Here is a 16,533-nt window from a genome sequence, read left to right on the forward strand (position 1 = left end):
ACCTTCCAAAATAGTTTTGAAATAAGCCGAGTGAAAAAACTGAGACCTCTTAGGGGTATTGAGTAACAATAATTTCCCGTAAATACAATTTATGAAAATGACCCTGGACCAGAGAAATAACTTTCTTTCAAATACATTCATGATCAACATATAGCAACCACTGGATAAAAAAAAATTCTAACTGTTCAAAAATGAATTAAAAATACTAAAAATTTTGAGGCATTTTATTGTGGAACTACAAATTTTTATAACAACTTTAAACAGTACATATAATAATATGATATGGAAAAAGCTGTGCTAATAATGGTGAATTTGAGTTCAAGCAAGGCCAAGAATTATTTTCACAGGCTCATAACCTTCCTGATCCTGTATGTTCAGTTTTTGTCATTGATCATAATCTTCCCTCTGCAGCTCATTTAGAACATTTAAACATAACAAATCTGAAAGTAATTTGTATTTTTCCTAACAATACAAACTGTAGCTATTTATTAGGGATTATCTTTTGGCAAAGCTGGAATGCTAGCCATTAAGACTCTTAAGCGAGGTGACAACTACCCAAACCGCTAGTTATCGGGGGCATTGACAGGTAGCGGGGAATGCCGGCTACTCCTCTCACTCACATAACAGTGAATCCGAGTCAATTTTTTATTACAGGCAGAAATTAAGGGGAACAGGAGAAGGCAGGACAATTTGTATAAATACAAATTACTTTCAAATTTGTCATTTGTTCCGACACTCTACAAACCTTGTGCTATTTATTAGGGATGACTCACGCACTAGAAGTCTGACCACTGGCTAGGCCATTGACCGGAGGTTTTCATGTACAGGCTTGGCATGTAACTAAGAAAAACCTTGACACTGCGCTAAAAAGTTCATGCAATGACCCGAAATCAGCCTGAGCAACCTGTGAGCATCTGATAAACAAGCAATGTAGCTGTCTAGGTAAGAATATTTCTTGCTAAATAGGAATGTTGATATTGAACACGGATATTTCCCAATACCCACCTCACAGGGAGTATCGGGAACGTAGACAAGTATAAAATCTATAATAGGTTACACAAGGTAAATGGTTATTCTCTGCAGATAGGTGAGACCAGCGTGCAGAGGACCCATGGTGCTGTTTCCCAAGAGAGGGGAAAATGAAAGAAAGAAAGAGCCAGTCATTCTTACATATTCATCCCAGACTAATCCCGGGTAACCTATGCCCTCAACTATCTGCCGCTTTTCCATCAAGGAGCCAGAAGCATTCTAAACCACTTGTTGTGCAGCCACCAAAGGACCAATGGAGAACGTCTCCATTCTCCTGTAAGCCACGTCTTGCAGGTAGTTGGTGGTGAGGGTCGTCTGACGTTTCCACATACCCGTCTGTAGTACCTGCGTCACAGAGTAGTTATGTCTAAATGTCAGGAATGTACTTATGCCCCTGACGTCATGAGCTCTAGGCCAACGGGCAGGAAGAGGGTTGGGATTCACTGCACGGTCAATGACCATGTGAATCCACACTGAGATGGTGTTCTTTGTAACTCCTCTGGACCTTCCCCATGCTGACGAAGAGTGCTGACACTCGGGGATGAGCTGCTGCAGTGCATTTAAGGTAAGAAATACCTCAAATTCCTCAATGGGAAAAGTAACAGTTGATCTGGATCATCGGTTACCGTACGAAGACTCTCAATTCAAAAGAGCCGAATCTAGGATTCTGAGTCTTGGTAATAAACTCAGAGACAAAGCTGAGTGTCACCTCCCCCCTTCCCCTTGAATGAGCAATGTCGTAGGATAGACCATGAAGTTCACTAACTCTCTTAGTCAAAGCCAACACAAGTTGGAAAACCATCTTCAAAGTGAGGTGGCGATCTGTTGCCTCGCATAATGGTTTGTAGGGAGCACCCTTCAGGGACCGAAGGACGCGAACCACATTTCAATGAGGAGGTCTAAATTCTGACTGAGGGCAGGTGAGCTCATAACTTCATATGAGGAGAGACAACTCCAACGAAGAAGAAAGATCAACTCCTTTCAGTCTAAAGGCCATGCTTAAGGCTTTTCACTGCCGAGACCAAGAGGAGCTTTTCCTTCTGAAGGTACATAAAAGAACTCTGCAATTGCTGGAATAGTGGCATCAAGGGGAGAGATGTCCCTTCCACGACACCAACCACAGAAGACAGTCCGCTTAGCCTGGTAGACTGATGCCGAAGATCTTCGTATGTATCCAGACATCCTTCTCGCAACTTATTGCGAAAGTTAGGGGCTATGACTGACTGTCTAAGAGCCCCTGTCCGGAAACAATGTCCGGGCAATCTGGGGGTGTGTAAGTGTGTTACGAAAAGCCTTTCTGTGAGAGGAGATGCTGGATAGTCTCCAGGCGTGAAGACAAAGAGAAGCTACTGCCTTGAGGTAGATGGTAGGTTACTGGATGCTCTGGTCTTGTTGAGCACCCTTCACATCAGACAGAACACAGGAAAGGCATAAAGGTTGATGTTGCCCCTCTGTTGTTGGAATGCATCTTGCTAGAGAGCCTGAGGGTCTGGGATTGGAGAACAATAGAGCAGGAGCTTGAAGTTCAGGGACGTGGCAAACAGATCCACAGTCGGGAAACCCCACAAAGTCAGGACTTTGTTGGCAATAAAATGATTCAAAGGCCATTAAGAGTCCACTATCTGAGTCCCTCTACTCCGATTGTCTGCGAGAACATTCCTCTTGCCCAGAATGAAGCAAGCTGATAGGCACACCAGATTTTCTTTTCCCCATCTTAACATCTCTACTGATAGATGGCATAGGTGCTGCAATAAGGTACCGCCTTGTTTTTTAACGAAAGTCACTACAGACATGCTGTGTTGTAGCTCATCAACACCAACAAAGTGGTGTGCCAAGAACTGTTGGAACTGCAGGAGGGTTAGAGAGGTTGACATCTCTAAGAAATTTATGTATCGGTACCTTTCGGATTCAGACCAAAGCCCTGAGGCCGTGTGGTACCCCCACCCTTCTTTTGATGCGTCTATGTAGAGCATCAATTCCGGAGGAGGGACGAGAAGGTATGTACCTCAGCGGAGGTTCTCTTCTTTCACCTACCTCTGAAGATCCATCCATTGCTCCTGATTTATCAGAACTAACGTATCTGGAGAGCCGGTGTGCTGGCTCCAACTGGATTTCACAGGCCATTGGAGATCAAATCCTGAGGCAGCGGTTGGACACTAGACAGACCAGGGATGCTAGGTGCCCTAGGATACACAACCACTCTTAGGCTAAAAGCTCTTCTCGTCTGAGGAAGGGGTGAGGTACCTCTCTCAGCCTGTGTACTCTGTCATCTGATGGAAAAACTTTCTGTAATCTGGTGTCTATAATCATACCCAGATATACCAGTCTTTGAGAGGGAAGCAGGGATGACTTCTCAAGATTTATCAGGATCCCCTGATCTTGTTAAAACTCGAGTGGTCTGTCACGATGTTGAAGAAGGGTCGCCACCAAGTCTCCTAGAATCATCCTGTCGTTGAGGTATCTTAGGAGACAAATGCCGATCCTGTGAGCCCAGGATGATACTAGGGCAAACACTCTCGTAAAGACATGGGGTGCTGTGAAAAGGCCAAAGCATAGCACCTTGAACTGGTAATGTCTGTTCTCGTGCATGATCCGGAGATACTTCCATGAAGATGGATGAATTGGGCTCTGCAAGTATGCGCCTTTCAAATCCAGTGTGTACATGAAGTCATATGGCCTTCCTGCTTGTATGAGCATGTCTGTCATCTCCATCCTGAACAAAGTCTGAAGGACAAACTTGTTCAGAGCCGAAAGGTCGACGACTGGTCTCCAGCCTCCAGACGCATTTATCACATGAAGGAGTCGACTGAAGAAGCCTGGGGAACAATCAAGGACCTCTTGAAGAGCACCCTTCTTTAACATGATCTGGACTACGGCCGGAGGACCAGTTCCTTTGCGGATCCCTTCGCATAAGAGCTTGATGGAACTGGATCCTGAGTCAGGAGGGAGAGATGAATGAACGGGACGCGATACCCTGAACAAAACATGGAGACTGTCCAAAGATCAGCGGTATGGTGCAGCCACCTCTGCCAGTGGCGTTGCATCTCCCAACCGGTGGGCAGGAGAGAGGATTGCCCTTTCCCTAGTGGGAGTCACCTCTGCTATTTCCCTTACCACTTTTTCCTCCTTCGGAGGGTTTGGAGCCCTTTGGATCTTTGGCAGGAAAGGGCTGTTTTGAGACTTTTTTTAAAGGACCCTGCCGTCCTACTGGTCAAGGTTTTGGTGGATTGCGGCTGTTTTCTGGGAGGTGGCGGAGCCTTCCCATAGGGCCTGGATGTTAAGGCCCTGTGGAGAAGGGAGTCCTTGGTGGACTTCCTCCATTGCTCAGCTGCCCTCTCGACCTCTTCCGGCTTAAACAGGGCTGTGCCACCAAGGGTGGAGTTTCTGAGCCTAGTAATCTCAGCCTTGTGAACCTGTCTGTGGAACCTCTCAATCACGGCATCTTGCCTCTTGAGAATAGCGCTCGGCCACAGATTAACAACCTGGTGAGAGAGGAATTCTAAGGTGTGAGAGCCTAACAAAAGAAAGGTCTACATGGACCTCCTTGTACACTCCTCGGACCAATCCTCAGTTCTAACAAAGTGACCCACTGACCCCAACCACAGATCAAGCCATGAAGCAGCCTGCGTAGTATACTTCGCCACCTTCTCCATGTTTAGGATCTCAGACGCAGAAAACGAGGCTGAAAGCCCGATAGCCTCTCAATAGGGATGCCTCTCGAGAGAGCCTCTACAGATGGGTCTGAAGGCAAAGCCCGAAGGGGGCTTGTCCGTGACCTCATAGTATCTCCTCTGCTGGATGAAGGGAGGCAGGAAGAGTTTAGAGGACGAACCTGTTCGAAGCAAGCAAGAGGAGCCAGCAATCTGTGAAAATGCCTTCATTCAGGCTGCTATTAGACCCTTAGACAAGGGCAGGACTGCACTGGCCTTGGGTGGTCGTTGGGTTCCATATACAAGGTCCAAGACTGTATCCTTGCCTTCCTGAGGGGCTGTCACAGTTAGCCAACCCTTTGATGGACCTCATGCATCCTAGGACTTGCCAGAAAGTGTATTCGGACTACCTTCGCTCAACTTCAGAATGAAACTTTGGACTAGTAGCCCTCGAGAGATAGTCGTCTTCAGAACCTAAATCATCATCCATCTCCAAGCTCTCACACATAGGAGACTGGGGTGGGTCGAGGTCGTAAACTGGAGAGATGTCACCTGACACTCCTACCACTGGAGAAGATCTCCAAGCTCTCTCCTACAGGAGCTGCTCAAGCCTTCGAGTTTTTGGGAACTGTCTTGGTGTCCTTAGACACTCTGCTAAATGACAGGTATTCTTCTAGCATAGAAGGTCTGGAAGATGCCTGCCGTTCCATAGAGGTTTGAAGCTCTCTTGCAGAGGTTCCTCGTTCTCTGGTAGTGGTCTGGAGGCAAGTCTAAGACCTGGTGGAACAACTTCAATAGGCGAGGGCTTAAAGCAAGGAACGAGCAAAATCTCTCACAGAGATCCTATGCCTCTGCTTGAGCAAGAATGGTGAAGGTCGAAGTGAATAGGTGTGTATTTCAGCATCCTCCTCTTTTGTTTCATCATCAGGACCGGTGTAACCTCCAGGTGAGAGTAGTCCTGCTGAAACCCGCGGGCCCCCCTTGTAGCTCCACGTGGTCTTCCAATGGGCGAAAGAATCATGGGGGACTCCGGGGTCCAGCTAGAAATGGGTCTCCTCCTAGGGTCCGTTGCATGAACAGAAGAAAAGAGAAGGATCTGCATGTCAGACACAACGAGTGGTGGTCGGTCTCCACAGAGGACATAAAGGTGCCGCAAGGGTGAACTTCAGGTCCTGGGCAAGTTCATGTGAGGACATAGAAGAAGGAACATGCACACATGAAAAGAAAAAGAAATGAATATTACAATAGCCAAGGCTTTTTACAGCAGAGAGCGAAAATGTCCGTTCTCCTCAAGCTCCCCCCCCAACCATAATGACTCGGATTGACTGGTGAGTGAGTGAGAGGAGTAGTCGGCAACCCCTACTACCCTTCACTACCCTTTTGGGTAGTTACCACTTCGCTTAAAAGTCTTAATGGCTAGTCTTCCAGCATCGCTGAAAGATAATCCCTAATAAATAGTTAAGGTTTGTAAAGTGTTAGAACAATTTTTTGTTTACACTTTAGTTTGCCAATAATCTCCATGAGATGAGCTTTCGCAGCAGCTTCCAAATCAGTAAACAGTGCTAAGTCTGCACTTAACAGAACCTTGGTCTAACTAATTGTGTCACTTCATTGGATCAGATTATCCGAACAGTATGAGGGTAACTTGGATTAGTACGTTGTACATCCTTGGGTCATCAGGCCTGCTGCTCACATAGAAAACGAGAATCCTTCCTATCCGTGTTCGTCATCACCTATACTTCATTATATTGACAAATATGTTGGTTAATGAACTAACGATGATTATTCACTGACCAGTCTTCGCTATGTTAACAATTAAACATTAATTAAATGCTCCTCTGTCCTGACAAGCAGTACACATCGCGATACACGTTAGCCGAGTGGGAAAGTATTTTGCCAGACATAATACTGTATCAGTGACCCGCTTACATATGGACCTTCAAACACACATTTACTGCGGTAATGCAGTTGGTTACCAATGACACACCTGACATATATTCTCAACTATTTTTGGTGTAATCTATGCATATTCCCCCTTTACGACTGGTGTATTACATTCGTATTTTGGTTCTCTTACCGGGAACCCTAATACAATATCATTTCTAAGTGTTTGACTAGAAATTAAAGTACCATGTTATTATCTTTAGGACACACAGAAGGAACACATGATTTGTGAATCTAGCATAATAATGTATTTGGCACACCAATAAAACGAATATTTTCAATTAGAATACATTACCTACGTAATCGTAAGGCTTAAGACTCGAATCAGTCTGGCCTACCTGAAATATGAGATTCAACATAACTTCCCCGTGAAATTGGGTCTAAAAGATTTCCATACTTACGGGATTTTCTTCTATATATCCCCATATCAGAGACAGAAATTGCATCAATTCGGGGAGGATATCCTTAAATTCCATATTAACATGACGTACACAGTGATAATCTACGGTACACCTAAACTGATACAAAGGTTCTCTTCTCTCTCGTAGGAAACCTACACAGTGTTGCCATCAATAAATTTCAATTCCCGCTAGACAGAACCCTAAAAACCGCTAGATTTGGGCTTGGTCCCGCTAGATTTACAAGATGTTCTACCGAGCTTAAAAAAAAAATCAACACTAAGCTGTATGCACCTTCTGTGTGTGTGTGTGTGTGTGTGTGTGTGTGTAAACTTATATACAGTCTATAAATCTGTATCAACATCTATATCTATCTATAAAAGCACACATACACATATAATGCACATGAATATTGCCCTTTGATGTTAAAAAAAAGATGAGAACAAATTTTATATGGAATTCGATACTTAATGTAAAGACAGATAAATTCAATGTTTACCTTTATTATTAAATAAGAAAAAACAGCATATCTTCGTGGTCCTCGAATGATTCTGGCTCCTCCTGTCCCTCATCCTCCTCGTGAACTGCTGCAACTGCTTGCGATGTTCCCTCAGCGGAAGTGATGTATGTCTGTTTGGTTCCAATCATGTTCAAAACATCAGGAGGTATTTCATAATTAAAGCAGGTTTTTGCATGTCTTTTTAGCCCCGAACGGATCCCAAGAATAGCATTCATCATATTCGTCTGCATTCTATTTCTTATCTTATTTTTCACAAGATTCATCTGGCTAAAAATTCTTTCAACCTCTGCATTTGAATGGGGTAGTACTAAGACAGATATTGCAAATCTCGCTAATTCCTTAAATGGGTTTCTATTAGACGAATCTCTATACTTGAAAACTTCATTCCAAAACGTAACAGTTTGACCAACTTCTTCCCATTTGATTAGAGTTAGGTCCTTCCACTGGTTATCAATGACCGTAATTTCAGTAGGGGAAACTTTTAATAGCTCCATTAATGGAATCAGAGAACCTTTAACAACACTAAGAGCATTTTTAACTGATAGCAACGACATGTACTGAAGAATTTTTACATTATCTGGTAACCGCTGACGTATCTCTTTAATCAGTACGGTAATGAACTTGATGCATCGCTCTCTCGTATTTTTTTCTAGAACTTCAGAAAATCCTTTTTGTTTCAGAGTTTCTATTTCTTTCTCAAACTGATAACCAAGGTATGGCTTGGGGTCTAGAAACTCGCTAATGTTACCTTCCAAAGGGTCAACTTTTGCAGTTGGCAATACAACTTTATTCACTAAGGATTTTAAAACCATCAAAAGGTCATCAAGAAGTTTTGTTGGATCAGATTCGTTTGACTCAAATGCCTTGTTAACTCTTTGGATATCTTTCAATACTGGTAATAAAAACTTAACAAAAGCCAGATTCTGACCATCATTATACATTTCATAAAGCATCTGAGCCATAAAACATTTTTCTTTATTACGTACAATGTCAAAGTGGGTTTTAAGTTCTAACCACTGATCATGGATTCTCTCTACAGCAGTTGCAATTGAAAGCCATCTGGTTTGGCATGATTGTACAATTTTCAATGGATCATGATTTTCATTGATTAGATTATAAATCTTCTGGTAGGCTGCCTGACGCAATGATGATCGGGAAAACCAGTTGTAGGTTTCACTAATAATATAGTCCAAATTTCTTGGAAGAGTCTCTGTTGCAGCAGCAGAGACGGCCAGTTGTAGAGAGTGGCATACACAACGTACCAAAACGAGATTAGGGACCTCCACCTTCATCTGTTCATAGACGCCATTATTCACACCTACCATAACACTCGCATTGTCTGTTCCAAGGCCTTTCAGGTTCTTGATATTCAGTCCAAAATCATGCAAAGTCTCTTTTAAGGCAGTCACAATCCCACTTGCATTGCATTCTTCCAATTTTGTTAAGCTTAGAAAAGTAGACACTATCTGGCCTCTTATTTCATCATGGTAAATTATTGCTATACCAAGATATTTATTAATGCTAATATCTGTTGATTCATCTATCAGTAAACTGAAAGCATTATCACCAACTGAATTCTTTAGGTCACTCATAAAATGAGGATACAAAACATTCTTTAAGATAGCACTACACTTTGATCTCTTAATCGATGTCATTGATGCTATTTTGCTATCAGTGAAGCATGCCTTGCACAAACTGTTCAAGTGATCACAAGTTGACACAGACGTATGTTCTGCTATAAACAATGCCATACGTCCTTCTGCAATCTGAACTTCACTTGATTTTCTTAATGGCTGAAATGGTATTGTACACTGTCTTGCACTGGACGAAGCAGCATTTGCCTTGTGTTTTTTTGTTTTCCCGTGAGCTTTCAAGTCACATAACTTAGACACAAGAACGCACTGACAAAATTTACAATTAGGCACACTTTCACCACTTCCCTTCTTTTTTTCAGTTAACCAATGTTTTAAATCTTCATCTTGAAGCCACTCCCTTCGAAATTTCTGTGTATATTGAGTCTTAGGCATTTTGAATTTAGATTCAATATACTTGTAGCCTATAGTAGCTGTGAGAGTTAACCTTCACCCAGAGAGACTGGTTTGCGGGTCCGATTAGGCGATTACACTACATATTGACCAACGTTGGTTGCCAGGGATAAACCAAACTTCAGTAGGAATCATGAGTGATACCTGTATGGTATCACTCAGTAGGTAACTTTGTGCAATTGGCACGTGGTTATACAAGCATCAAGTATCGAAAATTCTACTGCAATTTGATTTTTGTGAATTGGATTGGAATAACATAAGTAATGAAAACATGATTTAGGAAAAAAAATCCAGAAAACCGCTAAAAATTTTCATACAAAGCTAAAATTTCCCTCTAGCCGCTAAACTCATTTTCTTCCCGCTAGATTGAAGCAAAAAGATCCAGATCTAGCGGGAAAACCGCTAAAATGGCAACACTGAACCTACACCCAAAACAAAGTACTAACTTGTCCGAATCCTTGCCCTTGAAATATAAAACCTGAATTACTCTCAAAACAATATACTTGCTGGGCAATGATTTTATAGATAATTGAATTAATCGACTTTATATAATTAATATTAAATCTGAGAGGATTATCGAGCAAAATCTATTTGTTTAAATTTGTGTTAAGCTTTTGATGGATTCGGACAAATACTGCCCTTTGATTAATCAAAATAGGTCCGTGTTTTGCCTGTGATTTCCAAGACAACTGCAAAACGACTGTAGAGTAGAGTTTTATAATAGAGATTACGACTTATTCAAAGAATGATTAATCGGATATCATCATTCTTCCATTAGTTGATGGAAAATTTTGTACGTGCAGAGCAGAAGTGGCGGAACACTTCGAAATTTAGTAATTACAGATAAGCCTGACGACTCATACATTTGATTAAATCATGTTTGAAAAAGTATTTTTTATACGCCAAGACAATTTAAAAACCAATTTTTCCTTTTGTTAGTTATTTGGCATTTTATTCTTTAAATCATTTCTGGGCGAAGCATGCCAGCATAATCTGAATATGTCTCTCTACATTGCTAGAGAATGCGTGCCAACGTCCTAGATTGTTCGACTCGAGACGCAGTAGGTTAGAGAGTCCAATAAGTGCTCACTGGGTATACGATGCCGTGAAAGATATGTTTTTTGTCTTAACACACATATATACGGGCAACATAAAATCCCCATTGCTTTGCCAATGCACATAAGAACTTAAAACAAATATAGCAAGTCAATTTCTGAATTGATTGTTTTTTATACATAGAATTTGGGCCAGGTAATCGGGCCATTGCAATATGAAATAGAAATTTTGGAGTTTTGGCCAGCAAGATGGAAAAAATTATGTGGGAATGACGATATATAAGGTAAAGGTTAAAAAGTGGCTGCATCTAAAGACTAAAAGTACATTGCAAAGGTCATTTATTATTTCGTACAACGGAAATTAGTGGTTCTGTAATACTTTATGGGTGAGCAATACTAGTCTTCTTTCATAGTTTCGGCCTACTATTATTTATTTATCGTAGGTATCTATCTTGGTTTGCTTTATCTATTGTTATTTTTCTTTAGAAAAATATTTATTGTTACTTTACTTCTTGTGAAGCTGTTTCCAGCACTGAGGTCTTTGTGCTTTTAGCATTCTGATTTTCCAACTAGACTTTAATGATAAGGATATTGGGGCGAATCTAAACGAGAAAAAAAAGATAATGGCAGAGTGCTCAAGATGTAAAAACTACCTGGTTCAATATTTCTAATAGAAAAAAAAATGGTTATATATTCCGTAACTACTTTGACTTTGTGTATTTAGTTTAGGTATCCGAGACAACTCACTAATATTTCCCTAACAAATTATGTCTACCTTAATTGGGTTACGTGATTTTGCATCCAGTAGTTGCTAATACAGTATATATTAGCACTTTTTTTTATTCACATTGGGTGGTGTTCATAAAAGATGTCTATGATATAGTCTCCCTATTGTCTACCAATATCATCTAAAATCTTAAGCTATCTTGTTTGAGGTCACGCTCAAACAACTGGAAAAATCGGACCTGCTAAGACGAAAACGATGGAATTGGAGGCTGGAGATGAATGAAGTTTTGTAGTAAAAATAAAAAATGAAATAAAAAGAAAGGATAAACAAGATTGGTGGAAATTTGGAGTAATTTTGCACTTAACGACGCCAGGGTGAAGATATACTATTTATTACATCTCTCTCTCTCTCTCTCTCTCTCTCTCTCTCTCTCTCTCTCTCTCTCTCTCTCTCTCTCTCTCTCTCTCTCTCTCTCTCTCTCTATATATATATATATATATATATATATATATATATATATATATATATATATATTCAACTTTAATCGTTTATTCTTCAAATGAGAGAGTTTGCTGTGAATGATAGCGCTAATGATAATGATTATCCTATGAAGGATTATAATTTATTAGCCATTTACTATAGCAATACTTTAAATCATGAAAATTTTATTCGGGGCTAACTGAATGAATCATCTGCATGCGTATCCTTATCTAATAATGACATTTATCTTGTTAATCTTTCACCCGCAATGCATTACTAAGCGGAAAGGGAGAAAGACTTAATACATCTTTGTGATGATAAGATCTTATCAGCTGTGTGGATATATCCATGAAGGGTTTGTGAATTTGTACGGTACTTTTCCTTTAATAATATACCAAATATACTGGGAAGACTCCCGTCTTGTGATTATAGAGTCGGGGGTGGGTGGAGGGGGGTGTGTAAACTGTTTATTCTATGGCTTCCCTGAGACCTTCTTCACCTACACACGGTGATAATAAAGTACATCACACCATATTCTGGACCTTTCTTAGAAGTTACCGTGAGACTTTGCCTGATTCCTTTGTAACTCTCTCCATTACATTAACGTTGTAATAATACAGGGATTGTGTTTCAATCTCATGATTACTAGAATCAAACATAAATGTACTTGTATTTTTATCTTGCCCTCTTTGTTTCTTTATTCTGATCTGATTAGATACGGTCTTCATTTCATGTTTAAAACAGGAACCAACCATCTAGCTTCATCATGTAAATAATGGCAATAAAACTGGAAACGTTTATATGCTTATAATTCTTTGTAAAAATCACGAATGATTAATTTACAATTACTTGCTTACTTTTATCTCCAGAAGATAGTAGGTTGGCCAGGGCACCAGCCACCCGTTGAGATACTACCGCTAGAAAGTTATGGGGTTCTTTGACTGGCCAGACAGTACTGTATTGGATCCTTCTCTCTGGTTACGGTTCATTTTCCCTTTGCCTTCATTTACACCGAATAGTCTATCCTATTCTTCACATATTCTCCTCTGTCCTCATACACCTGACAACACTGAGATTACCAAACAATTCCTCTTCACTGCACTGGCCAATTTCCTCCTGGTAAGGGTAAAAGAGACTCTTTAGCCATGGTAAGTAGCTCCTCTGGGAGAAGGACACCCCAAAATGAAACCATTGTTCTCTAGTCTTGGGTAGTGCCATAGCCTCTGTACCATGGCCTTCCACTGTCTTCGGTTAGAGTTCTTTTGCTCGGGCAAACTATTTTGTCTTATTTCTCCTCCTCTTGTTTTGTTATAGTTTTTATAGTTTATGTAGGATTATTTATTTTAATGTTGTTACTGTTCTTAGAATATTTTATTTTTCCTTGTTTCCTTTCCTCACTCGGCTATTTTCCCTGTTGGAACCCCTGGGCTTATAGCATCCTGCTTTTCCAATTAAGTTTGTAGCTTAGTAAGTAGTGATAATAATAATAATGATAATAATAAAAATAAAAATAGCACACAGACAGACACACACACACACACACACACACACGCACACACACACACACACACACACACACACACACACACACACATATATATATATATATATATATATATATATATATATATATATATATATATATATATATATATATACGTCTCCCAACTCTTCTAGTGTCTTTTGGAGCCCAGCTGAACGTTTGGTGAACTAATCTCTCTTGGGGAGTGCGAAGAGCATGCTCAAACCATCTCTATCTACCCCTCAGTAATCTATTATTGTTTTATTCCTAATCCTGTCCTGCCATTTAACTCCCAATATCCCTCTGAGGGCTTTGTTCTCAAATCTACTAAATCTATTGGAGCTTGTTTCATTGCTCTTAGTGAATCTGATTCCAAATTTCTTAGTAGGTTTTGAAGTGTATTTTCGAAAGATGGCATCGCTATCCTGCAAGATAAATGGGTAAAATATTTAATGAACTGATAGGACAAAATAGCTCTGCAATATTATACCATCTAACAGAAGGAGAATATGAATGATACCTTTTAACAACTTTCACCAATTCTTATAAGGTCTCTGGTGTCGGAGGTTATCGAGGTGTAACAAGAGAAGCCATTAAATTCCCCTTGTATGTTGCTCCCACGATGAAGGCAAAGACCAGCTAAGAAATCAGCAAGACGTTGGTAGAACCCATGATAAGCAATCGATCATTCAGCCCTTGACTCAAGAATGGCCCAAATACTTTCAGAATGACAAGTTCACAGGAAAGTTTCTCGCTCTCTCGTAGATTCTCAGATCCTCTGATAACCTGACAAAGATCTGCATTCACACACTTAAATTTCGTAAACAATACATACTGTGGCTCAGGTTATAAACCTTCTTCCTAGATATTAGTATGTTTTGCGTATTGTATTGGGAAACACAAGAAAAAAAAAATTCAATATCTGCTTCCTAATTACTTGTATGTTTTGCATATTGTATTAGGAAACACAAAAAAATTCAATATCTGCTTCCTAATTACTCGTATGTTTTACATATTGTATTGGGAAACAGACAAGACAATTCAGTTCATGTAAATGTGCTTCTATATACAATATAACATAATGCCACAATTATAAATAGATCATAATTAAAACATTTTATTTTCTCCCAAACTTGTTTTTCATGATGGCACCGGAAGAGAAAATCTCCACTGCATAACGGAAACAAAAGTTGATGTAGCCTACCCCAATTAGTCCCAGGACCCGCTTAGAAGTGGGTCCTGGTGACTCCCAAGCACACTATGAGCGTTGTAAGGATGCAAAGCCAAACTTAATTTTGCAAAAGGATAATAGAACGCCCGCTATTTGGGTCTGGGGTCAGGCTTTGCCATGCTAAAACCCACGTTGATATCATGTTCGTATGTCCTTGTGAAATCAATTCTCTTCAGTGTTGATATGTATACACTATGTCTAATAGGTGTCATCTAAGCTTCTCACTCCATTACCCGGTGAACAACCTACAAAGACATCTGTAGTCAGGCACAAGAGATAAATCTTTTGTCAATTTGAAATTCCAAGATTTTAGCTAAAACCTTACATAGTCTTTAAATTCTAATTAATTTGTATATAATACAATGGAATCCAAATGCATCATAAACATACAAATTTACTTGTAAGGTGTAGTGGCAACGGTCAAGGAAAAAGAAATTCTATATAACCAAGTTCTTTAGCAATAACCCCCAGAAAAATAGAGGCTTAAATTCTTTTAATGGCTCCAAAATTTATTTGGGTAACAAATAGAAGCTTGCTTTTCCATTCCAAGAATGAATCTAAATTATAGTTGAGCAATATCTAAAAGCATAAGCAGAAATATTTGCTTTAGCCAAGTCGCTGGGTGGTATTCATAAAGAAAAGGATATGCTTATACTTGCAAAATATGAAGGAAATCCTTCTACTTGTATTCATAAACATTTCAAGCAAAAGCTTCTACTTTTAGAGCAAAAGCATATCCTTATAATCACATAAAAGTAAATGGTTATACATAAAGAAGACCCTTTACTTCATATAAAGAGCATATGCTTCGAAAAAGCTGAGTCTGGTCAGTATCAGACTGCAGTTCGAAGAGAAAGGTTGTTCTGTCCGATTCTCAGCACGATGGCAGAATTTGTGGATGTGAGGCATGTTAAACAATACAGGCCCCGTTTACCCACACTTGATCGTCATTTCAAGATGTTATTCCGTTATGAAGACCAAAATGTACAGTGGCTTGCGGACAGATATCTTGTCCACACCTGGAATCTCGATAAAATATCAAAGTTAAGCCATAACTTGGTGATATGCATTTTACATTTGCTTTTGCATGTATAAACAGTTGGGAGAATACGAAGGCTGCTGTATTTAGGGATGTATGAATGTACAAACAGTATATATGTATGTATGTATGTATATATATATATATATATATATATATATATATATATATATATATATATATATGTGTGTGTGTGTGTGTGTGTGTGTGTACAATACATGCAAATATACTGTATTCATATAGTATATAAATATAGTTTATATATATATATATATATATATATATATATATATATATATTATATATGTATATATATATATATATGTATATGTATTTATATATTATATATATGTATATGTATGTATGTATATATGTCTGTGTATATATATGTATATATACATCATATAAATATACATTTATACACAGAATATTCATATACTGCAAAAGCTTATATACGTGCATGTATATACACATATATAAACTATATATATATATATATATATATATATATATATATATAGTATATATATATATATATATATATATATATGTATATATATATATATATATATATATATATATATATATATATATATATATATATATATATATCGATTCGTACCAGGAATAGATTGTTCTAAATCCCAGACCTGAAATAATTCAGCTGAAATCAACTATTTCAATTCGGTTTGCTTTAAACCTCAATTACCCTTCGTCAGGGTATCTTAAAGTTTCCTTCAAACTGCAAAGTTGAGCGTTTAGCGTCTTCAAAACTTTTCAACTCAAATCCATAAATCAAAGCACGTAATTCAGCTGAAATCAACTATTTCAATTCGGTTTGCTTTAAACCTCAATTACCCTTCGTCAGGGTATCTTAAAGTTTCCTTCAAACT

General features: G+C 39.2%; 2 protein-coding genes across 3 annotated transcripts in view; both read right to left on the reverse strand.

Annotated features, from left to right (window-relative positions):
• The window catches only part of sws (patatin like phospholipase domain containing sws), a 162,428-nt gene extending 152,398 nt beyond the window's left edge, over window positions 1-10,030 (reverse strand). Inside the window, exons 1-2 of one of the 2 annotated variants that reach the window (XM_068353670.1) lie at window positions 10,009-10,030; window positions 7,025-7,176 (exon numbers count right to left, since the gene is read on the reverse strand). In XM_068353670.1, coding sequence (XP_068209771.1) covers window positions 7,025-7,099 — 75 coding nt within the window. In that variant the 5' untranslated portion in view covers window positions 7,100-7,176; window positions 10,009-10,030. The remainder of the gene's footprint in view (window positions 1-7,024; window positions 7,177-10,008) is intronic. The other variant, XM_068353669.1, reaches the window with a different exon arrangement.
• On the reverse strand, window positions 8,044-9,568 carry LOC137623496 (protein FAM200B-like). The gene is made up of 2 exons (XM_068354327.1): window positions 8,114-9,568; window positions 8,044-8,079 (listed from the first exon to the last, which is right to left on the reverse strand). The coding sequence occupies exons 1-2, from the start codon at window positions 9,566-9,568 to the stop codon at window positions 8,044-8,046; spliced, it is 1,491 nt and encodes a 496-aa protein (XP_068210428.1).
• Window positions 10,031-16,533: the final 6,503 nt, after the last annotated feature.

The sequence above is a fragment of the Palaemon carinicauda genome, chromosome 30 (assembly GCF_036898095.1).
Source record: "Palaemon carinicauda isolate YSFRI2023 chromosome 30, ASM3689809v2, whole genome shotgun sequence".
Taxonomy (NCBI): Eukaryota; Metazoa; Arthropoda; class Malacostraca; order Decapoda; family Palaemonidae; genus Palaemon; species Palaemon carinicauda.

Bases quoted from the DNA above. Each gene is read 5' to 3' on its own strand.
- LOC137623496 (XM_068354327.1), bottom strand. From the start codon at position 9,568: ATGCCTAAGACTCAATATACACAGAAATTTCGAAGGGAGTGGCTTCAA. The intron at 8,080-8,113 runs GTAAAAATTCTT...CGTTGCTATCAG, and splicing joins GTCAGCGGTTACCAGATAAT to TTAAAAATGCTCTTAGTGTT.